This window comes from Mesocricetus auratus, unplaced genomic scaffold (assembly GCF_017639785.1).
Source record: "Mesocricetus auratus isolate SY011 unplaced genomic scaffold, BCM_Maur_2.0 Super-Scaffold_100043, whole genome shotgun sequence".
In the NCBI taxonomy this organism is placed as follows: domain Eukaryota; kingdom Metazoa; phylum Chordata; class Mammalia; order Rodentia; family Cricetidae; genus Mesocricetus; species Mesocricetus auratus.
Window position 1 is genome coordinate 6,559,827 of NW_024429220.1, and position 26,965 is coordinate 6,586,791.

The window sequence follows — 26,965 nt, forward strand, 5'->3', positions numbered from 1 at the left end:
CCTGTGTGTGCTCTCTGTGGATGACCATCTGACACCTGTGTGTGCTCCCTGTGGATGACCATGTGACACCTGTGTGTGCTCACTGTGGATGACCATCTGAAACCTGTGTGTGCTCACTGTGGATGACATCTGACACCTGTGTGTGCTCTCTATAGATGACATCTGACACCTGTGTGTGCTCCCTGTGGATGACCATGTGACACCTGTGTGTGCTCACTGTGGATGACATCTGACACCTGTGTGTGCTCTCTGTGGATGACCATCTGACACCTGTGTGTGCTCTCTATGTGGATGACCATCTGACACCTGTGTGCTCTCTGTGGATGACATCTGACACCTGTGTGTGCTCCCTGTGGATGACCATGTGACACCTGTGTGTGCTCTCTATAGATGACCATGTGACACCTGTGTGTGCTCACTGTGGATGACCATGTGACACCCGCACATGCTCACTGTGGATGACCATCTGACACCTGCACGTGCTCTCTGTGGATGACATCTGACACCTGTGTGTGCTCACTGTGGATGAACATCTGATGCCTGCACAGACAGCTGACTTAGAGGATGTTCCTCAGAGGTGTCTTCTTACCATCATCAAACGTGTCCACCAGTTGGCTTGGATTGATTTCTGCTCCACCAATTAGAATGTTGTCCAGTGCCCACTGGGCACGCTCCACCCCGGAAACCACAATCCCGTTGCTGATCACAAAGGGCTGCCACCAGCGAAGTCGAGTTGTATTGGTGAGGGCATCCTCAGGAAGGAGGATGTAGTCGTGTCTCACAGAAATGTATTTCTGGAAATCCATCTCATGAAGCAAAGTCCAAGTAATTCCTATAAAACAAAATTATCAGCACAGCAACATCTGGAAACAGCCCACAGACCAGCAGTATATTGAGAGTACTATAAGCTTCCCAAGGAGATCTTTACCCAGGCAGAGAAAAGTGAATTTCGTGACAGGTGCAACACAAACTGACCACAATGTGAGGGTATTAGACATACTTGGTCAATGTAAACATACTGAGGTAAAAGATGTAATATCTCTTGAAAACTCTGCTCTAGATCTTAGGAGCCATTATTTCTCAAAAAAAAAAGATATACTTCTGGACAGTAGCTTCTAGATGTAATGATACAACTACTATAATTCTGTATATTTTACAATTATTTGGACTGATAAGAAGTTGGCCTTGGTTTTTGATAGAACTGTGGGAAAAATGTCTAAAATATGTGACTAGGTTGAAATAGTTGATACCTGGCTGCTAAAACGTATTTCCTTTTGAGAAAACTTATTTCTGTTTTCAGTTGGAATTGCTTTTATATCAATGTCTGCTATTTTATTTTACAGGTTTATTTACTTTGTGTGTGTGTGTGTGTGCATGTGTGTGTGTGTGTGTGTGTTGCCTGTATGTATGAAAGTGTGCCACATGCCTGCCTGATGCCCACTGAGGCCACAAGAGGCTGTTGGATCCCCTGAATTGGGAGCTACTAATGATTGTGAGCTACCTTGTGGGTGCTGGGAATCACACCTTGGCCCCCTGGCAAGTAGTGTTCTTAAATACTTAACTCATCTCTCCTGCCCTTAAAGCCACTTTCCCAATTATCCCATGGTAGTAATGGCCTGATAGTTACTTCAAAATAAGAATTCTTTTGAAATCATATTTTACTCAGAGAATCATTCAAGATTTGTTATTTTTATTCTTTTACAAAAATTCTATTTTAAAAGAGGACATGCAGTTACCCGGGAGGAATACGTATTAGAGTGCATGTGGGGGAAGGTGGCTGGGGAGAGATGGGTTGTGGGTATGATTCAGACCCACTATATACACGCATTTCAAAGGATAAATAATGCAAATTCTATTAAGACCCTGTTATTTTTAATGGGGTATCTTTCTCAATCCCTTGTGGGAGGGTAGGTTTTGCTTAAAAGCGAACCTATGCATAGGACATGTGACACAAACAAGACTTGTTGCTCTGTGTTTGAGGTCTTCATGATGACCACTGTGGGCAAAGCTCTGCGGAGATGTTTCCAAGGGCGTTGAATGGAGCGTGGGCACACACTCCGAGGCACAGCTGCCACCCATGAAACACACCTCCATCCTTGGAGTAGTCCAGCAGAACGCCTTCCTTCCGGCAGATGGGCCGATGGCAAGAGGTCATGTTGTTCTCACTGCCAATGCGTCCCCAGTATTGCAAGAATCTAAGTGAAGGCACACAGTCATTGTCAGAACGATGGGCTAAAGCAAAGATGCCACTCGCATCCTGAATAACAATGTCTGCATGTGTTCATCCCTCTGGTGTCAGCTTGTAAAGCTGAGATAGAAATGAGAAAATGTGACTTACTTTGCGCCTCTGAGATCTAAGTCTTGAGTAATGGCTTGTCTCACAGTAGACCCCCCAAAATAGAGCGCAGTGTCCTCGGCGAGAATCCCGCACTCGGTACAAGTGCTTCCTCCTTCTAAGGACATCCACAAGTCAGGCTTGATTTCCTCACTGTCAAAGCGCTCCTTCAGGAAAGTCTGGGGAGGTTCAGTGGGGTGGGGTTAAAACATGACAGTGGAAATGATGCTAATGTACCTAATAAACTTGTTTGGGCTTAAAAAGAACAGAGCTGATTTCAGAGTTTTCTCGAATACATGTTTGAAAGCTAATAGATTATGTTAATAATTTTACTTTCTACCATGTATTGAAGATAATTTGAACTGATTAAGTAAAATTTAAGACTTTAATTTTTTTAAACTATAAAATGTAAACTTTTATTTTAATATACATTAAAATGTAGATTCAAGGTCCAATGTGTCATTATCTTTTTAATATAACATTAACAAATGCAAAATCAGAGTAACTTAATTAATGACTAGAATTATGAGACATTATTTTTCTGTTCAAAGAAATAAAATAATCCAGCTATCCTAGAAACATAATACCTAAAGTCAAACACATAAGTACTATTTATGCATTGGCCTCCAAGTCCTGAAATTTTATATTATCCAGAGAAGGGAAGTTACATAGTTTTATCTTATTATTAGGGGACATAGAGTTGCAATCGCAGTAAAAACGATCTCTACATGCATCTCTATCTACATTCCCCCAGTTCTTTAGGAGAGTTCTGTCTCGTGTGGTTAAATGATTTCAATAAAGTCTCATTTGCTCAAACTTAGAACAATCAAGCCCTATAATTAAAGGCATGCAAACACAAGCCAGTCTCAAGTTACTCCACTAATGGTTAGAAAATGAGCACAATTTGTATAAACGGATGTTCACATGTAAGAACACGAGCTATGAATGCACAGCTAACTGCACACGCTCTCATTAGAGGCCTGAGCTGGCGGTCACAAACCAGGCTTGTGTGATTTCTCATCCGAGAGATGCTAATGAAACCCCAGTGCTCACAGGAAGTCACACAAGTGAGCAGTGTCTTCACGTTTTATTTTCAATATTCGCTAGGTTTCATTGTGTGCACTTCTATTATAATTTAGGCTGGCTGGAACTCACTGTCTAGTCCGGATCACAGGTGGGAGCCACTATTTTCGACTGCTCTAGCTGAGGCATTTCTGTGTTATTAAAATGATGTATATGCTCTATTTATTTACAGAAATAAAACATATTTGGCAACTGTGTACAGAAACCGCATTTACTTTACATATTGAATATACTGAATGTAACAGCTAATGTGTCAAAAATGGTAATCCTATCATTAATATGCAGTCACATTTCAGTAGTTAATAAATTAGACCATAGAATTTTCTGGAAAAAAAAAGTTCAAGCAGTGTTTAAGCATGCTTGAAAATTTGGTCTGTGGGGCTATCTATAATATTTGCTTCACTTGATACGAATAATAGTATCTTCCTTCTTTGTACCAATTTAAAAGTAGGTACTTTAAACTGAATGCTCTTTAGAGAAAAAAGCTGGGCACAGTGGCACCTGCCTTTCATCCCAGCACTCGAGAAACAATGTGCGGCAGATCTCTGTGAGTTTGAGGCCAGCCTGGTACACAGTCAGCTTAGGCCAGCCAGGGCTACACAGTGAGCCAGACAACTGAGGCGCAGCAGGGGAAGGACAGAGACAGATAGGCAGGGACAGACAGACGGACACCCCCGTGCTACAGATTACAGCAACACACCCCCAACTATGAAAACCGGCCGTGGGACAGCCCGCCGGCAGCTTCACCAGTACCTTCAGAGTGTGCGTGAGGTAGCAGTTTGGCCCCGAGTACCCTGGATCACAGATGCACTGTCCCTTGAGGCAGTCCCCGTGGCCCCGGCAGTTGTCCAAGCATCCGGGGCCAAGGTAGAAATTGTCAATCGCCCACTGCATGTCCGAGTACTTTTGGTAGAACCTAAATCTAACAGGACTATGGGCAGAAGCAAAGGAATGAAAAACAAAAGTTAACTTTGTTCAGAGCTATTTAACTACATATATACTCAGTGCTTTTCAGAAAAAAAAAACGCTTCAGGTATTCCCGACGGATGAAATGAGGCAATAAAATTGTTTCTGCCCACTTCCATTTTCTAGTACTGGGACTGCACAGCTGCTTTCAGCTCAGTTCTGTGGAAGCTTGCAAGACAAGTAAAAAAAAACCCAGCGGGGACTTTTAAGCAGAGGATTATCTGATAGTGTCATCTGCAGTCATAAGCCAGATTCCCTTTTCTCGTTTTTAAGACTACATTTTAGGGGTTGCGTACGAAGTGGCGCGTCTCATCCGGGCACCTTCATCCACATTCCTCTCACTCATCCTCCGTCTTAGCTGTCCTCCCCATGCTCTCTCCCTCCTCCTGTCCTTCTAGTTACCTCCAAACTCAGCTTCCTTCGTATGTGTGCTCTACCATGAGCTCCTTTCTAGCTCTGTGACCTCCTCACCGTGCAGGTACCAACGTTTTAAATCTAGGTTCCCCAGGTGTGAGAAAACCTGCAATATTTGGTTTATTCTGCTTGTCATAATGATTTCCAGTGGCATCGCTTTTCCTGCGAATGTCATGATTTCGTTTTTCTTTGTAGCTGCATAAAATTTCATCATGTGTCTGTACCACATTAAAATATTTACTTGTCATTTTATGTGTATAGGTGTTTTGCAAGCATGGTATGCCTGTGCACTGCCTGCACTGGCCAGAAGAGGGCACTGGAGATACGGTGGTTGCTAGGAATCGAACCTGGGTCCTCTGGAAGACCACCCAGTATTCTTAACTGTTGAGCTAGCTCTCCAGCCCTGTGCCATATCTTTCTTGGTTATTATGAAAAAGGCATCTACAAACAATGATTTGCAAGGGTCTCCGTGGTATGTTGTTGCAACATCCTTTTATTATAGTGACTAGAGTGGTATCCATTTGTCATCTATCTGAGGGTGTGTGTGTGTGTGTGTGTGTGTGTGTGTGTGTGTATGTGTGTGTGTGTGTGTGAGAGAGAGAGAGAGAGAGAGAGAGAGAGAGAGAGAGAGAGAGAGAGAGAGAGAGAGAGAGAGAGAGAGAGATGGCTTGGTGGCAAGTGTATTTATTCATGAGATGCCTTACCTCTTCTCATTCCCTGTCCCAATGCCATTTTGACTTCGGTGATGTGGAATCTCAAAACAGCCTTTATTTACATTTTCCTGATGGCTAAGGATATTGAACACTTTTTTTGAGTTATTTATTGGCCATTTGTGTTTGCATTTCTTCTTTTGAGAATTATCTGTTCAATTCACTGGCCGGTTTATTGACTGGCTGAACTAGAGAACTGAACTTCAGTGGTTGTGGGAGCATTTAGATTGACTAATTACATCTCTGAAACCATACAGAAGGTGAGCGAAGTCTCTGACAGTCTTGTTAGCACACACACAGCCTTCAGTCATTTAGGAAACAGTAACTTCTCAATTCCCTGAAGATTTTCAATACTCTCAAAGTAACTGTGGCAATTAGAAAACAATTTTGAAAGGGTTATATTAAAGGACAATTTTCCAGAGATTTTTAATTTCATCATTGCTCTTTTCTGTCTTCCGGGTTAACAAAAAGGCTCTAATTAACCTTATATTAAAATAAAGAGTATTAAAGAACTTTCTAGGGCAATGTAAATGTTTTGCCTCCCATTTTATGTGGTGGGTACATGGGTTACACAACAATAAAAGTCCTTCATTTGAACAAGTGCTATGTTTGTACACTATATACATTGTATGTATGTGTGTATGTATGTGTGTATGTATGTATGTATGTATGTATGTATGTATGTATGTATGTGTGTATGTGTGTATGAGAGTTGCACACAGGCAGAGACAGGGAGACAGAAAGAGAGATCCGAGAGAGAGGGCACACAGGAGTGTAAATGCCTGTAGTGATAGTCCCCAGCATGCATTCTGCCCCAGGTGACTCGCTGAGGGATGATCATCTTAATATGATCCCATAAATTACTAAGTGTTTTAGGAACGGGCTAATTTGTACCAATAGGATTCAAGGAGGTTGTTGTTCTGGTTCTCAGAGAAAAACAAAAACCCCAAAAACAACCTTCTCTGGGGGGAGGGGGTATACTGGAAATCTATTCCAGCCTGCCATGAGTTCAAAGAGCTCACTCCTATTGTCTTTAAGATGTCAGCTAGTGGCTGCAGGATGTCCTGGCCTTGGTGGTGAATAGCTCCTGTCTAAATACCATGTAGATCTAGGTCCAGGTGAGTTTCACACCTACCCTGAAGGCCAAGTGTTTGTGCAGCAATGGAGTGTCTCTAGGATTAAGGGAAGTAGTTGCTGTCTGCCCTTTACACATGATAATAGATGTCTCTGCCATTGCCCCCACCTTTGGATGGTTACTTTAGATGAATAAACTGGGCACCTTCAGTGTTGACTGACCCTGGCCTCCTGATACGATCTTACGTCTCTGTCTTTTCTTTAACACAGATAGCTAGCCTTCCCTCATGCACACTCCTCCACTCAGGAACGGACCCAGGACATTTGACTGGTTCCCATGGCAGCCCCGAAGCCACCAGGCTGTGGCCCTTCTCTCTCTCTCCTACTGGACATAGGTAAGGAAGCGTTCTGGTCCAGTTTCCTGGCAGTCACATTCAACAGGGGGACCCTCTTCATGCTGACAGAGGGATAAGAGAGCAAGACAATGGTGTCCTTGAAGTCATTTAAAATATACAGTCCATTATTATTATAATTACTTGTGTATGTGTGCGCACGTGTGCGTGTACAAGCACGTGTGCCAGGGATCTCACTCTGGTCATCAGTGTTGGCATAGTCTTTACCTATTGGGCCATTTCATTGAACCTTAAAGCCATTATTAAACATGCAAGCCAACCAGTGCCAGAGTATTCATCTTTATATTTTTTGTTATAGATATGATGTCTTTTAAAAAGTTTTAATTTTCATTATGTGTATATGCAAATGTTTGTGTGGAGTTTGTGTATGTGAGTGCAGTGTTAGTGGAGGCGTGAGGATGGTACCAGATCCTCTATATATAGAGCTACCGGGATTGTGAGCTAACCAATGTGGGTGCTGGGAACCAAACTTGGCTCCGCTGCCAGAGCAGTCCATGTTGTTAACTGCTGAGCTGTCTCTCAAACACCGGGATTCTTCCTTTCTAATTGAGTCACTGTAGGTTGGGCTTTTGTAAGCTTGTAACCTCCTGGCATCTTAACTGTGTGAGCTCTTCTGATCCATTCCAGGAAACTAATGATGTTGTCTATAGGATGGGACAGGCTGTGCATACCTACCCTGTTCAGACACTCAGTCCTGCTCATAAATCATGATCGGTTTCAGTAGCAGTCTCTTTACTTAGCCAGACTCTATGATTAATTTTGTAGAAGCATGCCTGTCATTTTGCTTAATACACCTCTTTTCTTAATTTTACAGTAGATGGGGAGTCTTTGGAATCTCCTTAAATTAACTTATTACAGACTTTCCAGAGCATGGTTTAGCCGCCATGGTTGCTGCTGCTTCAGGCTAATTATGTTTCACTGCAGATGCAGAATGCAACGCTTTGTGAGAAGAGAAAACCAAATCTCACGAGCCATCATACACAAACGGCCTGAGGTTAGGAACTGTGCAACTCGTGTGGGCTGAGATTTGCTCCCTGTTCTATTGAGGATTTGGAAAACATCCTTATGTTGGACTATAGTCTAAAAGGCCAGTAAGGTAGCTAATATGCATCTTTACACTTGGTTCCAAGGCAACCGTTTGTGCAAATCCTACTTGATGACACTGAGGTTTAGAAAAGAGGGCGCAACAGGCATTTACCGAGGGCCAAACCCTCAAGTCTGAAGATTCCAATATGAAGTATGTTCATCATGGTAGTCACCGTCAGGGACTCTACAGTTAGGGCAGAAGAAAGCACTTTACCCACAATGACATATAATTTGAGACTGGCTAGCAGTCCCCATGTTTGCCTCCTGGATGTCTGCAGCCATGTTTTCCACTTACTTTCCCAGTAAGCTTTCAGGAAGTGGGTAGGTGGTTCTTTTCCACCCTTTGGTTGGGAAGAACACAGATGGCTGGGAAACGCTTCCAGAGCACTTTGGATCTGCAGGTAAGCACTGAGGGACCAGGTAGTTCCAGCTCACACCAAAGTCAGTAGAATACTGCACATGAATTTGATTCTGGGCGATTCTTTCAGACACTTTGCATCCAACAGAGATCTAATAAGCAGAAAATGAAGATTGTCAAGGTATTAAAACAATATGACATATTTCATTTCCAAAGAATTGGCAGTAAAAAAAGCACGGATCCCTTTATATCGACCACCCTGTATTTTCAAGTTCATTCTTTTGTTGATGGGCAGGGGACATTGGCATGGGTGGCCAAGGTGACAAAGCATGGCGTGTGCCAAGTACTTTGTGTGGGGATTTGGGAGAGAGGCTGAAGGCTGTGTCTGCCATGCTGGCTGGTTTCCTGGGAAGGCCTGGGCCCACACTTACAAATTGTTTGTTAACGGCCTGGCACTGGTGTCTGGTCCAATACCTGATCAAGAATTGCTCTCAGCCTTACCAGTTTTACTGTTTTGTCATACACTTTGTAACTTTCTGTAAATCACTTTCACCTGCAAGCCAGATGTAGCCAAGCGATAAGAGGCACAGTGCCTCTAACATGGCAACAGCCACAATGTGTCAACTCTGCAAATGCAGAGGGACTCAGAAAGACAGAGCACAGCAGAAGGAATGCTGGCCAAAATGCCATCCAAAGCTGTTCTTGGCATGAATTCTAACCATGCTGTTATAGTCTATAATTTTTGTTCTACAGAAACATCCTAATAGCTTCTAGAAAAAGTATAAATAACCATTATAGCTTCAGTCTTGTACAGAAACAATTTGCCTTCTTTTTTTTTGAGACAGGGTTTCACTATGTAGCCCTAGCTGGCCTGGAATTCACTCTGTAGACCATGCTAGCCTTGGCTCACAGAGGTCCACCTGGCTCTGCCTCCTGAGTGCTTGGATTAAAGCTGGCACCACCACACCCAGCCAACTTACTATTTTTAAAAAGATTTATTTCTTCATGTCTTTTATGTATATGCATGTGTGCCTGCGTGACGGAAGAGGGCTGCAGAGAGGAGAGGGCACCAGAACACATTGCAGATGGTTGTGGGCCACCGTGTTGGTGCTGGGAATTGCACTCAGGACCTCGGAAAGAGCAGCTGGTCGGCGCTGTTAATCACTGAGCCATCTCTCCAGCCAACTTACAGTTTATATAGTGATTCAACTCAGTAAGTTGCAATCAGTATCTTGAATTTTTTAAACCAATATTTCTGTTCTATAAGCATACCATCCTGATGGTAAATATTTGCTTTTCTGCTGTCTGAGATTTTATCTGGAAATAGTATAAAAGTACAATATTTTTAATCGTCAAGCATGATTTAGGTGAGCCATATGTTGCCTTAATATCAAGTTGTACTTTTCAAAGTACATATTAAGTCAATGAAACATTAGATAGCCTTTATCTTCATGATGTTTCTGATTAGTTAGGTTGCTAGCATATGGTTATGTATGAAATCGCGACCATGATAAGTTCACCTTGAATTGCATGATCCAGTCTTCAGTGGGAGTCAGGTCATGGGTCACTGCATACACCTCTCGTCCATCATGGCTGCCACAGAGCATGACACCATCAGGGGAGTCACAGAATCTTTCCACTGTACAGTCATCATGGAATAGCCAATTCTCATTCACTTAAAAAAAGACACAACATGGATGACAGATTTAGGAAGGGCTTATTCACTTTACATAGTCACTTTAAAAAGTGAATATGTACTTTTTAAAAAGTGAATATGTACTTTTTAAAAAGTGAAGTTCTAGAATTAAGTAGAAATCTCCTTTACATATAATGTGTCACATAAAATAAACACTAATATAAACATACTTTTGCAGCCATGGATATTAGGATAGCAGACAGATACTTAGTGCATTTTTAAGGGGTGGGATGATAAGACAAGGTCTCACTATACAGCTCAGGCTGGCTTCACAATCAGGATTGATCTTCCTACTTCAGCCTTTTGAAGGTTATACATTACTACCATGCCTAGATCCTCAATGTATTTTGAAATAAAATGTGCATCCATCCATCCATCCATCCATCCATCCATCCATCCATCCATCCATCCATCCTCTATCCATCTGTGTATCCATCTATGTATCTATATAACCATCTGTCTGTTTGTCTGTCTATCCATCCATCCATCATCTCTCCATCTATGTATCTATCTAACCATCTGTCTGTCTGTCTATCCGTCCGTCCATCCATCCATCCATCCATCCATCCATCCATCCATCCTCTATCCATCTGTGTATCCATCTATGTATCCATCTATGTATCTATATAACCATCTGTCTGTCTGTCTGTCTGTCTATCTATCCATCCATCTATCATCTATCCATCTATGTATCTATCTAACCATCTGTCTGTCTATCCATCCATCCATCCATCCATGTATCCATCTGTGTATCTATATAACCATCTGTCTGTCTGCCTGTCTGTCTATCCATCCATCCATCAATCCATCCATCCATCCTCTATCCATCTGTGTATCCATCTATGTATCTATATAATCATCTGTCTGTCTGTCTATCTATCCATCCATCCATCCATCATCTCTCCATCTATGTATCTATCTAACCATCTGTCTGTCTGTCTATCCGTCCATCCATCCATCCATCCATCCATCCATCCATCCATCCATCCATCCATCAATCCACCTATCTATCTAATGTTTTTGTGGAGACAGGATTTAATTCTACAGCCCACTATGTAGCCCAGGGTGGCCTCAGTTCATGGTGACCTTTCTATCTTTGCCTTCCAAGTGTTGAGATCACAGGCAGAAGCCACCATGTCCAGCTCAATAGTATATTGTTAACTATAGGTACTGTGCTATCAAAGGATCGTTAGAATTTATTCCACACACATAACAGAACTATTTTAAGTGATTCCCTGTTTCCTTCTTTTCCAGATCCTGGAAGCCACTCTAGGTGGATGAACAAATGATCTTGGAGGCCGAGACAGTTTTTGAGAAAAATCGAGCTTTGCATTGTGTAGTTTATCATAAAGACTACATTTGAACTACAAATTGTTAAGTTGTACTCAGCCTGAACAAATTAAGGTATAATATAAGGAGATTACTTAAGAAAATGGTCATGGTCATGTATACCTGTAATCCCAGGACCTCGGGAGTGGATGCAGGAGGGTCATGCTGTTGTTAAGGCTAACGTCAGCTACATAGCAAGTTTGAGCAGTTTGGGCTATGTACTTTCTCCTCTAACAGGTTCAGTGTGGCTGGATTTATGTTGAGGTCTTTGATTCATTTGGACTTAAGTTTTGTGCAAGGCTCAGACCAAAGAGGCCATCCTGTCCTCAGAGTGGCTGCAGACTGCATCTGTCTCTACCAAACCTCACTGCCTGAGCCTGCACTGAGCTCCTGCCTTGTGTTCTTCTCTGGGATTAAAAGTATGTCATCCCAAGTGCTGGGATCAACGGCTTGAGCTCTGTTTCACTTTTAGAATGATTTACTCTCATGTAGCCCAGGGTGGCCTTGAACTCTTAGAGATACATCTGTCTGTGTCTCTCCAGCAATGGGATTAAATGTGTAGCCACCACTGCCTGTCCTCTATGGCTAACTAATGGTTTAGGTGTGTGACTAACTAGTGACTTAAGAGTGTGTGTGTGTGTGGCTAACTAGTGACTTAAGTGTGTGTGTGTGTGGCTAACTAGTGACTTAAGAATGTGTGTGGGGGGGGCTAACTAGTGGCTTACCTCTGCACTCTGATCTTCAGGCAAGCTTTATTTGTTAGATTATAAATAAAATATCACTATACTTTCCCTTTTTTGTCTACAATAAAAAGGCTATAACTAATATAAGAAAAATTATATACAGTAAGTACAATAACTACACATAATATATACAGGCAATAAATACATCAACAATGTCTATTCCATTTGCATTTGACAAATTCAGAGAAAATAATCCACTATCTATCCTATCTTGGTGAGACCAAAGTCTTGTACCTAATTTACTTTCTATCATAACTTGTATTAACATCTAAAACTCTTTTGATATCTCTCAACCTTATAAACTTTACACCTCTTTAGTGAGTTTCTTTTCTGCATTTGGTAAACAAGGAAAACTGTAACTATCTAGTCTTCGGCTCCCTCAGAAACCCAAGAAGGAAATAGTATTAATTGAGTAAGCAGGAAGTTCAAGCAATCTACTTCCAAAAAATGTGGGAAATAACAAAAAACAGCTGACTGGACAATCACCAAAGGTTCCTCTGCAATGTTGGCGCATCCATCTTTGGCCTACAGGCCTACAGGTCTACAGGCCTAGAATATCTGACAGGCTTTTCTATGAAGCACCACTCAGGGCCAAAATAGACAGGCATACATATCAGGCACTTAAAATTGGCTTGCATTGGCTTTTGTTAATACAGAGGTAAAGTTTAAATTATTCTGACTGTAAACTTACATAAATTATTGCATGGGGAAAAAAACTGATGAGTAACTCGGCAAAGTTCTGAGTCAGATCTATGTAAGCAAATCTCAGTAACAACTTCCTTTCCCTCCCTTTCTCCCCGACCTCCGGCTTCTTCTCCTCCTTCCCTGTCCACCTCATCCGTCTTCTCCTTCCTTCTTCCTTCCCTTCTTCTCTCCCCCATTTTCTTTTCCCATCTCTTCTCTCCCTTCTTCCTCCGTCCCCCTCTCCCCTCCTTTTCTGTGGTTTTGAAGCAGAATGTCTCTTTGTATCTCAGGCCTGTCTACATGTCTGCCCTCCTGCCCCAGCTTCCTGAGCACAGGGGTTACAGGTGCGCACCGCCTTGGCCAGCTGAAGCCTCAGAGAATAACAACACTTGGTAAAGATGAGGATGATTCAAGCCTTTTCCATTTGCCAGGGTGGATTTGTCACTATTTGCAGTTGTACATGATATCACATGATATACTAGTGTCACATAATATCCTAATAAGTGAAATAAAATTAGATAGCCCAAATGTTCACAAATAGCAAATTATAACTATAATGACATTGAAAATTAGTAAAAATTTATCTTCTAAGGCACATAAGGACTCAAAACAAAAAACAAAAATCAACAATAGCAACAAAAATCACAGGATTCAATTTCAAAGAAAAAAGCAAACTACAAAACACTTGTAATCTGAGATTCTACCATTGTAAAACTTTTTGTTAAAGGCATACAAAACATTAAGATAATATTAAAAATACTGATATTGGTTATCTGCTGGTAATTCTAATTTTCATCCTCATGATTTTTCAGTATTTTCTCAATTTTGTGACTTGAACACAATTTATTGCTTTTACAAATAAATATTACTAATTCAGTATTTTATTTTATTAAAATGTCTTAAATTAAAATTTCCCTGAGGTATGTTTCTCTGGAATGTTCTCCTTATTACACTGGCCATACGATCTTTTTTTAGTGTGTGCAAGATGGTAGAGCTAAGCAGGGAGACAGGGCCTTACTGTCTAAATGACTGTTGCAACTGTTGGGTAGACTCACAGTGTGAGGCAGAGGCAGACCCTTAGACATCATCCACATTGCCCACACTGTTTTTTTTATGCAGCACAACCAACGCTTTATGGGGTGGCAAAGCCACAGACTTAATATGAGCTGCCACTTCAAACTTACGACTTGGTATGAGACGCTACCTTAAGCTTACTACAGCATTAGAAAGTGGCGAGCATTCCGACGAGAATGGTACGGAGATGAGGTGCTTGCCAGCATGGCTCAGTGACCCCTGCTGAGGATGCAGGATGAGACCTACAGCATGTGGTACAGGAGACAGGATCTGAGACAGGAAACGACAAGGCAAATGTGCCTGAGTCACAAAAGACACAATGGTCGCACTTAGATGTTAACAACGGAACCACACGAGACACCATCTGAGACATGCCATGGCAAATGTGTCTGAATCACAAAAGACACACGGTCTGCACTTAGATGTTAACAACGGAACCAGGGGGATGAGGCAGGAGGATCACTGTGAGTGTGAGCCCAGCAGGAGCTTCCCAGTGAATTCTAGGACAGCCTGAACTAGAGTAAGGCCCTGATCCAAGCACCACTGACAGCCACAATAGAAAATAGGAAATCCAAAATAGAAAATAGGAAACACAAATACCCCCCCAAATTATTCTATTAATAAAGTGCTATTTATTAGAACATGTTTCTGGCTTAGAATGACGGTAAGATGGGATACACTGTTTTTTTGTTTTGTTTTGTTGTTTGTTTTTTTACGAGAAGGGTTTCTCTGTATTGTTTTGGAGGCTGTCGGTCCAGCCCGGCCTCGAACTCACAGAGATCCGCCTGCCTCTGCCTCCCGAGTGCTGGGATTAAAGACGTGCGCCACCACCGCCCGGTGGGATACACTGTTTAATGGGAAGATTGACAGGGACAAAAGAATGATCTTCTTGTTTCTGCACCTAATCTGAACACCTAGAAAGGACCCAATTTTACTTGTGATTACCCCTCCCCCACCCCCACACAACAATGTACTTTGGTCCAGCATTAGCAAACAGATCACCTGAAGTCTTGTCCTCCACGAACATGTCGAAAGCGATTCTCCCCACAGGGCCGGCGTCTGCAGGGGAGCGTTCATGCTGGGGCACTGGGGCGCTGCTGAATGTGTCCAGCATGACTGTCCTCTGGTCTGCAGAGCCTGAGATGAGGACATTGTCAATGGCCCAGTCATTCTGGTCCAGGCCATCATGCCTTGGCTGCCACCAGCGGAAGCGAGTAGCAATCTCTTTAGCATCCGGAGGGAGGAGGATATTCACGAATCTAACAGAAAATGATGAGGGCAGAGAAAACGTTGGTTAAATATTTCATATGAGGAGATCTGAAACAGCAGTGAGATACTGAACGTTCCAGGGCAGTGAAGTGAGGACATTATCTAAAACTCTCTCTCTCTCTCTCTCTCTCTCTCTCTCTCTCTCTCTCTCTCTCTCTCTCTCTCTCTCTCTCTCTCTCTCTCTGTGTACAGCTGCACATGTAAATATATGTTGGTATGAGGAGGGCAGAGGTCCATGTTGAGTGTCCTCTTCAACTGCCCCCTTCATTTTCTGAGACAGTGTCTCTCACTGCCCTTGGAGCGCACTGATGGACTGGCTGGCTAGAGAACTCCAGGAATCCTGTCTACGTCCTAGTGTTGGGATTACAGGTAGACACTGCCTGACCAGGGATTCAATTCAGTTCCTAATGTGTTGACACAGCAAGCACTTAACCACCTGAGTCATCTTTCTAGCCCTTGGCACAAATTAAAATCATCTCATTAAATCTTTGAGAATTTCATACAATGTATTTTGATCGTACTCACCCTCAACTCCCCCCAACTCCTCCCAGATACACTCCTACCTCTCTACGCTCCTTTTAAACTAACTCATCGGTTCCTGGGGTGGACCCTGGCTGGCTTTGCTTTACAATCATCAAACAAAGAAACAGAAGGCAAGCAATGAGAGCATCCAATAGTTGTTACCTGAGTTGCCTGTGGGCCTTCCACATCTGCCCCCCCACAGGTAACTGTAGGTCTACAGCGTACACACTTTGAAAGGGACAAGCCGATGTTGGCCTCACTTTTCCTGTCACATAAGGGTTGGTTTCACCTTTCTTGCTTGGCACTTTGTTTTTACTTTAATCTGCTAAATGCCAGCAACAGGCTTGGAACAGACACTGGTTGTAGTAGAGGTATGTTTGCGCCTCAGGCTGAAAGTAATCAGCGTTGCCTGTGGTATAGATGGCGCATTGCTAGTGTTTCGGTGAAAGCAGGGGAAGAAATGCTGAGGAGAACTCGCTAACAAGCTCGGCATGTCTTCCGACTCAGTCCCCAAGGACGGACACTTAGTGCTCCCATACCAGCTTCATCATGTAGAAGTCAGGCTTACATTCACAGTTACAATAAAAAATATTCACTGAAAGCCAGCAGCGGAACCCCAGGTTTGATTTGTATTCAGAGCTCACAGGACATGGGGGAAAGTATATCCTTGGTTTTCTTCCTGTGCAGAGAGCATGGTCTTTTTATTTGTTGATCCTCCTGTCTTTGAGGTGCAGCCTCTTAGTACCAAGACTCCTGTCAGTTAATCTGGGATGGCTCCTAAAACAGGGCTGTAATAATAGTTGCTGGGTTCTTAGGCTTTCACATTAAAGGGCTCAGTTATTTCCCTGTTGTTAGCATGGTGCTTCCTTGTTGGTGTTCTTCTATTTTGGCGTTGAGGGACTCGCACATTCTAGACACGCAGTCTAACCTGAGCTACCTGCTCAGGCTTCCTTTGTGTCTTTCCTAGGTTGCAAGTGCCCAGCATAGTAGGTGAGACAGGGATAGGGACCAACTAGAATGTGTGTAATCGGTTCTAACACTTCAATCTGTGCATCCTGTGAACTACACACCCTCCATTATGAGGTTACTGGGTGCTCAGAGAGCAGCAGCTTTGAGGCAGGCCTCTCCGAATTTTATTTCCTCATGCCTCTCAGTTTTAAGGCTCTCTTCCCAGCTCCTCTTTTTAACTGTCACTACGGTATGGTGTGTGTGTGCATGTGTGGTGTGTGTGCATTTGTGGTGTATGTGTGTGTATGTGTGTGTGTGTGTGTGTGCATGTGTGCATGTGCCGGTGTTGCATGCGTGGAGGCCAGAGGACCATGGAGGGTGGGTGTCCTGTTCTCTCTCTGCCTCGTTCCCTTGAGACAGGACTACTTCAATTAGTTCACCCTTTCTTGCTTTTTTATTCTTTGAGATTTCACAAGATATATTTTGATCATATTCATTCCCTTCCCCACCTCCCTCTGGACCAGCCCCACATTCTGTTCTTCCCCGATTCAGGGTCCATGCAGAGTTTGTTGGCTGACCAGTAGATCACAGGGCGCTCAGTATCACTGAATATTGATGAAAACCGTTGTTCCGTTGTTCCCTCTCCCAGAAGTAATCAAATGCCAATAGCTTCTTGGGTATGAGGTGGGATTTTGTGCCCATCTCCACTCCTCCATTCTGGGATGTAGTCTGGTTAGGCTTGAACATGCCTTTTTTTGTTGTTGTTTTGTTTTGCACTGTTTATTTACTGTTGGTATTATGATCTAGTAACTAATCTTAATCTGGGATGCAAAAGCTATTTGTTCTTTTTTTTCTTTTTTTTGTTTTTTTGTGACATGGTTTCTCTGTGTAGTTCTGGCTGTCCTGGAACTCACTCTATAGACCAGGCTGGCCTAGAACTCACAGAGATCCACCTGCCTCTGCCACTACCTCCTGAGTGCTGGGATTAAAGGTGTGTGCCACCACCCCTTGGCAAGCTATTTGTTCTTAAAATAAAAACTCTGATTAGCTATTATGTAGGCCAGGAAGCTCTCCTGCCTTTTCTTTACTGAGGAGTAAGTTGGAGGTCCCCTCAGTCATTGGGAGCCTTCCCAAGCTTGGCAGCCTAGTTATTGCGGTTAAGACAGACACAAACCCGGGTTTGCTGTACTGGTCATAGAAAATCTCCATCAGCAAGTTCCAGGTGATGCCCCCATTGGTGGAGTACTCCAGGAGGACCCCTTGGTTACGGTTGCTCGGTGAGATGAGACATCCGTACATGAAGTAGAATTGGATAAACTCAGCGCTAGTGAGGTTCAGATCCACAGTGACCAGCAGCCGGCTACAACCCTAAGAAAAAGAAGGGATAGGAAAACAGCAGCAGTGAGGAATCTTGACCACAGACCACAGCTCTTCTCTGGTGTTGTTACTCTGCTATTCTTTCTTACACCAGCTGCTAGCACGGTAGGCAGCTCACGGATGCCAAGCTTTCAAATTTCAGCATTTGAGACTTCCTTAACCATAAAAGGAAACCATATCCTAAGGTTTCCTTTTAGCATATTTTTATAAGCAAAGCAAAAGGAATGAAATTAACTACCCAAAGTTTTATTAATTTATTTTCAATTATTAGTTAGCATTTGCTAAAAGCACCAGTTACTAACAAAGGAACATTTTGACATAACTATTTTTAAAATTTAATTTACATATGTGTAAGAATGTCTGTGAGTATAAGTGTTGAATTGCCTGGAACTATAGTTACCAACAGTTGTGATCGCTGTGTGGGTGGGTGCTGTCCTCTGGAAAACAGTAAGTACTCTTAATCCCTAAGCCATTTTCTCCAGCCCCCTTATGTAACTATTTTTAGTAGGAAAATTTAAAATGACTACAACTGAAAAATTATATAATTTAATTATAGTGAGATAGTTGCAATGCCCTTTTAAAATGTCTTGAATTTTATTTATTTACATTTGTGTGTATGTCTGTGGTTGTTTTGTGTGAGTGTATGTACACATGGGATGTTAGTCATCTTCCTCCATCACTCCCACCTTACTTTTAGGACAGGATTTCTCACTGAACCTGGAGTTCACTGACTGGCTAGACTTGCTGGCCAATGAGCTCTGAGGAGATGGCTGTTTCTACTTCCCTCCTACCTCCTTCCAACTCCCACACTAGGATAATACCGTGCCTGATTTCTACATGGATGTTGGGGAAACAAGTCTTTACACTTACTGACTGAGCCAGCTCTCCCCACTCCCAATTACATTTACTTAAATATTCATAGCTGATTTAAAGTCATCTATATTAATTATCAATTACCAATATATTAATCTTGATAGGTAGGTATTTGTTAGTTGGGCATATGTGGAAATCTTGGCCATTTCCATTTCTACCTAGAAGAGTTTTTTTTTTTTTTTTTTTTTTGGTTTTTCGAGGGAGGGTTTCTCTGTGGCTTTGGAGGCTATCCTGGAACTTCCTCTTGTAGACCAGGCTGGTCTCAAACTCACAGAGATACCCCTGCCTCTGCCTCCCTAGTGCTGGGATTAAAGGCGTGCACCACCACCGCCCGACAGAAGAGTATTTTGAATATACATTCTTAGTACTGTCGATTATGAAAAATCAATATGATACATATACTTTCCTTGCTCTTTGGTAAAAGATTGGATATAAATGATAAATACTTCATTGGCACCAATATAAAATCTGTGATAGGGTGCAGTAAAAAAAGGAGTTGAGTGTGAATTGGTTATTTTTTAAATTAATTTGCTTATCTAATCATGATCCCTGAGAAATTATACATTTAAAAAGTTAAAATTTGGCAGCAAAATAGGATGATTATAAACTTTTTCTGAGGGAAACTTTCCAATATTGCTTCTGCCACTCACAAAATATTACGCTATAAATACAAATGTGCAGTAATTACAGACATGCTACTTTCTTTGGGGTGATTTGTAAACAATTAGTTGTTGAAGCACTGACGCCCATTTCCAAGGTTTTTCACTCTTTAATCTCAAATGTGCTGTGAACTCAGGAGTTTTCTATTACGGCTTCATCCAGAAGGAGCTCCCTGCCCCTAACACACACACTGAATAGGTCCCCTTGCTCAGGATGGAAACCTAGGTAAGTCCTCTAAGGACGTGTTCTTACAGCTTCCCTGTGCTGACACCAGCTGAGTCTTTAGTGACCTCAACATAAGCTTTCGGTAGGAAAACTCTGGGAAAGTTCAGATCATGGCTAGGCATTAAGGGCAATTGCACCTTGATTCGCCTGTTAAACTTCAAAAGAGACTCGGGGACTCCTCAGGTTAGAGGGCGGGGAACAGAGCAAGCCCCAGCCCAACTCTTACCCCACTGAAGTGGAGAGCCAGCCCCGAAGCCACAGCTCCACACACTGTACTCAGCTTTCCACCATTCACAGCCAGCCAGTTCTGGCTGGAAGGAGCTCGGTTGAAGTTGTCTTTGAGCTGGGTTGGAAGAGAGGTCTCAGGCTCATCGCAGTATAGGCCTCCCCAGAGCTCGTCACAGCTGGTGTGGAGAAAGAGAGGCAGAGTCAACACCACACAAGGGTCCTGTGAGCAGCCCCACACTGCTGAAGACAAACTTTTCCTAGGCCAGGATGAAGCAAGGTTACCGCTCTTCACAGAGTCACAGAGCTTGCCAAAGGTCACCTGTCTTCCCTAACAGCGCAGAGGTCAGAGACAGGCTGGAATTACCCCACCTCAGGCTTTCCCTAGGTAGAGAGTGACTACTGGTGCAGGCGGAAGGAAGAATCAACTTTGAACAGTGTACTGAAGTCCTATCTCACGTGAAACAGCATCGGATAGCCCATAGGACTGCAGCTGCCAAACCAAATTGCTGGGTGATAATAGTATATGAAATTGGCCTTTTAAACAGAAGCGTCCAGCCACTTAAATAGCCGAGGATGCTTTGGATAAGCACTGCCATGTCTGAATGGAGTTTTCAGTTCTCTGTTCAGGACAGGACTGGGAGGCTGCCAGGGCTTTTCGGAGTCATCCTAGATATGGGCTACAATCATTAATCAAGGGCCAGACTTCCCACGTATATGGAGATGAGTGGAGAAGAGCATATGAATTCTCTACACTAAGCATGATCTTAGTGTACAATCTTAGAAGACTGAGCACAAAGGGCTATAGTGCACACATGCACACATATCCATCCAAATGCTTTAAAAGTAGATTCTTCCAAAGATGCTAACGATCTATGATAATGATAGAGCAGGCTCTCTGTCAAATATGCCTGATAAATTGACCAGACATGTTTATACTTTATTATGTGAACAGCATGAGAATTATCAACTAACCCTCAGCAAATGCACGCCTTAATTCCAGATTTTGGTGAGAATATAATGAACTCCTACAGTTTTCTATCATCTTTTCAAGGCTCAAATCACAAAAACAGAAGAAAAATGAATATAGTCGATTATAATTCAGCTTTCTCGTGACAATGCAGCCTTTGTTCAGACGTTGAGCACTAAGCAAGAGTGTAGTTATCATAGCCATCAATTCCACTGTTAGCTCAATATTATACTTCAGGGAAATTCAAAAGCTAAGGTAACTTGGGAGTAATGAAAAACCCAGTTTTAGAAACCTCCCGGATGGAATACGAATGAAGACATTTAGACAGAAGACATATTCAACTTACACACAGCTTCCCTGGATGCACCTCCCATGACCACTGCACATGTCTAGACAGCCGTCTCCAATGTAGACATTGTCTATTGCCCATGTCTGCTGCTTGTCAAAAGGTGCTGGTTGGTGCCAGCGGAAACGAGTGGCTTGAGACCTTGGAAGGAGAGATTTACAGTGAAGAATGCAGTGGAAAAGAAAATGTATTCTGGTAAGCTTGAGGAGGGGACACAAAAGCACACATTGCCATTCCTATTTTGAAAAGAACATTCTTTATTGCAACAGCCCATGCAAGCCTCTAGTTAACAAAACTAAGCCAAACAAATAGATTCAGCATGCATTTTGCTCTAGGGATCTTTCTACGTCTTGTAAAAGAAGACTACATCAGAGGCGAAGTCTAATCCTAAAAGCTCACGGGAACGATAAAAGTCTGAGTTTTGCATGGCAGCCTTTGTACAGACACCAGGGCTGCTGTCCTGGGCGGAAGATGCCTGGCCTTGAGCAGGTGTGACCCTTTTGCCTTCAACTTTAGAACAGAAAGTGGGCTGGGATTCGTGCTCTCCCTGCTCTCTAGGGCAAAGGTACTTCTGTGCGTTGGACACACGACCACCTCACTCAGCAGCCCTGAGGAATTCTCCTAATAGATGCTTTAGAGGGTGGGTAAACACAAAACAGAGACCAGTGAAACCCCAGGTAATTGTGTGTGGAGAAGAGAGGGGGTAATAAGTAAGGCCAGGCTTAGTTTATGTTGATGAAAAGGTGAAATAAGTAAGAGTAACCCAGGTTACTTCAAGGCAGACCAATCAGAAGCTGAGGTCCTTCATGTTGGGAGAGCATTTGCTCAGCAGCACAAACAAACGTGTCCAAGGCACTAGATGGCAGCAAAATCCAAACAATGCCCGGCACTCATGCATGTTTTATACTGAAAGACTTAACATTGTGATGGGAGAGTGTTTGTTTTAGGAAGGGAAAAAGATAACAGCAAGAGTCTTATATTTTCTAAGGGGAAATAGAGAGCCCCTAGCCCTCTCCTTGGTCCACAGCATTGGGCCAGAATGGAGGCCTCTCCTCGCCTCCCTTCTTCTGGCCATCATCATGAAGAGTCACTCTCCCCAATTTCCAGACACACAAAACTCACTCCCACCGTTCTGCATTTGCATTTCCCCAAGAGAGTTCCCTCTCTGCTTGTCCTACGCCTTCAGGGTCTCACAGGAAGTGTTAGTCCTCAAACAGACATTTTCTCCCTGACCCTTTTAAAGGTGGCACTTGTCTCATTCTGAACCGCGCAGTCGGCTCTTTATGTGGTATTTGACACAATTTATCACCATCATGCATGCATGGGAATATGTTTCAGGGAGACACAGATCCTTCCTGGAACATTAACTAAGTCACAAGGCGGCTCTTGGGGCAGATGCCTTTGCTCATACTGAGTGCACTGTACAGGGACAGGGGGCTGATACTCGGGGGCCACAGTTTTCACATGGAGCCATGTTTTATTGATGCACACCCCTCCCAGTGTTGTGCAGCTCAGTGGCTCTGCTCTTTTAAGTGACAGCATTTGCTACATTTCTGCTTCTATACAGCAACATCTTGTCACAGTGGAGCATCACATTTTCGTAGCCTATAACTGATATGTAGCCAGCGTGCACATATTAGTTGTGTTTTGATGTTTGACTACAGGGTTTCTGAAATGCTGTCTGTTCTCAGTGCTCATAGATAGTAATAATACACTTTCTCTGTTCTCTTAATGTCATATGCATGTTTCACTAAAGCCTTTGTCACCTTGTTTCTTTTGTTAGATTACTCTGGGATTTCACAAACATCTACTGAAAGACTATTAAGTCACAGCAATAAAGATCCCTGGAAAAAGCAAATAAAAGACGCCTTGCAGGGCGGATGGGGAGGGACTAGGCACAGTCCTGTGGAGGGAGCAGTAGTCTGATGCTATTGGAGGATAAGGGCTGTGAGGCAGCATGGGGTGCCCAGCAGGTGGTGGCTTTCTGATCTCTGGTTTTGCTCAGTCACAGTCTGGACAGCCTCCGAACAGAGAGACTGAGCAGGGAACTAAGAGCCAGATGGGTGGCTGGAGGTGACAGCCTGTGTGCAGACTTCCAACCCCGCCACTTTCAATCTCTGGAGTTCCACAGAAAAGCATCAGAGGGAGACCACGTGAAGACTGCTACAACTGGAGCTGGCCAATGGGCCTAAAGATAAGCGAGTGCTCTAACTTGTATCCTAAAGCGAGTGCTCTAACTTGTATCCTAAAGTGAGTGCTCTAACTTGTATCCTAAAGATAAGCGAGTGCTCTAACTTGTATCCTAAAGTGAGTGCTCTAACTTGTATCCTAAATATAAGTGAGTGCTCTAACTTGTACTCTAAAGGTAAGTGAGTGCTCTAACTTGTATCCTAAAGTGAGTGCTCTAACTTGTATCCTAAAGTGAGTGCTCTAACTTGTATTCTAAAGGTAAGTAGTGCTCTAACTTGTATTGTAAAGGTAAGTGAGTGCTCTAACTTGTATCCTAAAGGGAGTGCTCTAACTTGTATTCTGGCACCAGTGAGTTCTACATTCGTTCGTGGCTAGCAAGTAAATGTCTACACACAACAAGGAGGTCAAACTTGACAATTTCTTTGCCCCACATTTGAAGTGCAATGGTTTTATATTCTTAGGAACAGCAATATCCAGTAACCACAAGCTCACAGGCAGAGATGCCTGCATCATCCATGTTGTTTTTCAGGGAGAAGAAGACTTTCATTAAATGGAAGAGTGCAATAACAGTTCAGGGTGAGAACACTGAAGTTGAATTCAACCTCTAAGTCTCTCCAGTAAAACAAAGTGTTCCCAGCCCTGCCTGGCCTCACTGTGAGAGGGGCCAGATCACTTATGTCTACATGCTGACACTTTCCCATCTGTACAGCCCAGAAACGCTGCTTCCGACTCACAAGGGTGTTGTGAAAATTAATTAGTTCATGTTTACCAAGACCTACGAGTGCTCTGCACATCCCTCTCAGGTGTCATCGCTTATCCTGAAGGTCCCTGATAATGATGGCTGCTGCTTCCTGGAGTTGGAGGAAAAATGGCCCCAGAGCAAATTCCTTATTTTCACATACCCTTGAAATCTCTCCTTTTGATTATTTTCTAAATTTATAGCACTCCCTCCCCATCAACACATTGAAAGTGCTTCGAAAATGTAGGTTGGTGACTATCCACTGCTCGACAGTTAGTGAGTTACCGCAGACAACAGTTTCTAAATGCGGTATTCCATTTACCTCCCCACGGTGCAGCCACGCCCTTTAACAGGTTCAGTACACTCGCCATACTCTCAGCTTCTGCAGGAAGACTCCACTCACCTAGGAAGACTTCCTGTCATCATCAAGATGAGAAGACATCCTTCAAAAGAAGCCGTGGCCAGTCATTCCATCTCTCACTCTCAGTGACATTGCCTTTACTCTCAGAGACACACAAGGAACTCAGCCTAACTCTCACTCTGCTGATGAAGACGTCACAGCCCAGGGATTCCAGCCACACACCAGTTCACTGGCAAAGCAGTTTGGGGAGGCAAGGATTTCCTGACTTATAGTATTATTATATAGTTTTTATCTGGCCTCCAGGAATATTTTAAATTTCTATTAAGTAAATCTTTCAAAAATTTATCCCAACTCATAAAAATCAGTTAGCAAAGGAGAATTTGCATGAGCTACTCCACTAGTCTCTTGAGAGGAAACAAATAGTTAACTTTATTGTATTACAACCAGCCACTGGCTATGTGACATTGGGAAAAGCAAATGGCCTTGTTGTGTCCAGCCTTGCCTACAAAAAGAGGAAGAGAGCCAGAGGCTAAAGGAGGCTTAGGAGCTAGTACAACCAACTGTCCTGATTTGTACACTGACTTGCAAAAACTTTGTGACCCACTTTGTGAGATACAGAAATCTGAATAATGAATATTGGATAAGTTCTAAACAAGAAATTGCCAACTTTAGCTGTGATAATTGCATCATAGCTGTCTAAAATGTTCTTCTCTTCTAGGAATGTGCACTGAGATGTCTGCAGTTGAAATGCTACAATATCTAGAATTTGCTTCAAAACAGCATGGGGTTAGGAGTAAGTGGGCTGCTCAGTGTTGGTTGTGCATTGAAACCAGCTAATAAGCACATGGGAGTCGGGTATGTGATTCTCTTTAAATTTACACATTTGCCTTTTAAATAAAGAAAAATGTAAGCCAACAAAAATCCCTTTAAAAGCACAGGAAGTTTTTTAATTTAAGAATTAGAAATAAAAAGGAATGACTCTCATCTTTCAGCAAAATAACTTTTAAAAATCAATTGTGCTAAAAATCGCAGAAAGCAATAATACAAATTGTAATATTCTGAATAAACTCACTGAGAGCCTCACCGGAATGGTCATCAAAAATAAGAGATTTCATATGGTTTACAATATGTCTTTTCTATGGAGAATGGTTTATATTTAGCTGTGAAAGCGATGTTAACAACTTACATATATGTGCAAGACCAGTCAAATATCAAATTCTCCAAGAACCCTTGGTAATAAGTTGGCACTCCATATGGCTCAGAGGCAGCTGTGTATTGTAGAATAAATGGTCATAGGCTTAACCTGTTTAACACGAAATCCAGTGTAGGGACACACCCAGTGTGGGGGACTCAGTGGTTCTATGGCTTTACGAAGCCACTGTGTCTTGTGGACCCCCAAAGTAACAGTGGCAGCAGAAGCACAGCAGAGTGCTCAAAGCATCAGATGACACAGGAGAGGTGGTGCAGTATTTCTCTGGCTAGCTTTAACGTGCTGAATATACTGTTCAGCTACATGAACGCTTGCCAATGAAGCCTCCCAAAACACAGTGTTGTCCTGGAATAACAACAGACAGACATACGGAGTATCCAGGCAGCTGCGAGGAATCTTGTTAATAAAACGAACTAAGGACTCTGGGGTATTTGAAGAACACAGCAAATGTTAAACTGACTGGTTGGGTCTGTTTTCTTTATTTGAAGATGTACGTGGGAGTGTCACTGAGAAGTAGCACTCCCTTCCCAATTGATTTTGGTTTTGCCCCTTCACCATCATCCCTGTCCTTCCACACACCTGTCCTTTCTTGTGTTTCTCGTTCTTGTCCTTTTAACTTCCAGACTCTTAATCACTTCCCTTCTGTGGCAGGAGCACCTGGCTTCCAATGTGCCGCAGCCAGTCTTCAAAGGAGATGGCATCAGCTGGGGCGTTAGGGCCAGCAGGAGTGGATCATTTTCGACTTAAAATAGCCAAGGTTCACCTGAGCCTTCTGTGGCCACTCCCTTCTGCCCTTTCTCGGTGGCTTTGAGTTACCTGCTCTCCCAGTGGCTCACCCTGGTTCTCGGCTGACATTCAAGAACCCATGCTACCTGAACCACCTGCTATTTGTAAGTCTGGCTAGTTATGAAGAAGAAGGCAGATTCAGATCGGAGTATGAAACTGATTTTGGCATCACCCTATCTTTCATTCAGCCCTTCTCAGTAACTCACAGCATTCTTCTAATCCATTTTCCTAGGACCATAGCTTGTAGACACCTGATGGAGACACAGTGAGGCCGTGGTTGAGTCCGTGGGCTCTTGGGC

General features: G+C 43.0%; 1 protein-coding gene across 5 annotated transcripts in view; it reads right to left on the minus strand.

Moving 5' to 3' along the window:
* Reln (reelin) overlaps positions 1–26,965 on the minus strand; it is a 437,778-nt gene that overhangs the window by 23,945 nt on the left and 386,868 nt on the right. For all 5 annotated transcript variants that reach the window (XM_040735124.1, XM_040735123.1, XM_040735122.1 and 2 more), the window contains exons 47-56: positions 21,381–21,521; positions 20,066–20,243; positions 17,879–18,072; positions 14,968–15,224; positions 9,960–10,114; positions 8,377–8,591; positions 4,172–4,349; positions 2,339–2,514; positions 2,089–2,195; positions 590–832 (exon numbers count right to left, since the gene is read on the minus strand). In XM_040735124.1, coding sequence (XP_040591058.1) covers positions 590–832; positions 2,089–2,195; positions 2,339–2,514; positions 4,172–4,349; positions 8,377–8,591; positions 9,960–10,114; positions 14,968–15,224; positions 17,879–18,072; positions 20,066–20,243; positions 21,381–21,521 — 1,844 coding nt within the window. The remainder of the gene's footprint in view (positions 1–589; positions 833–2,088; positions 2,196–2,338; positions 2,515–4,171; positions 4,350–8,376; positions 8,592–9,959; positions 10,115–14,967; positions 15,225–17,878; positions 18,073–20,065; positions 20,244–21,380; positions 21,522–26,965) is intronic.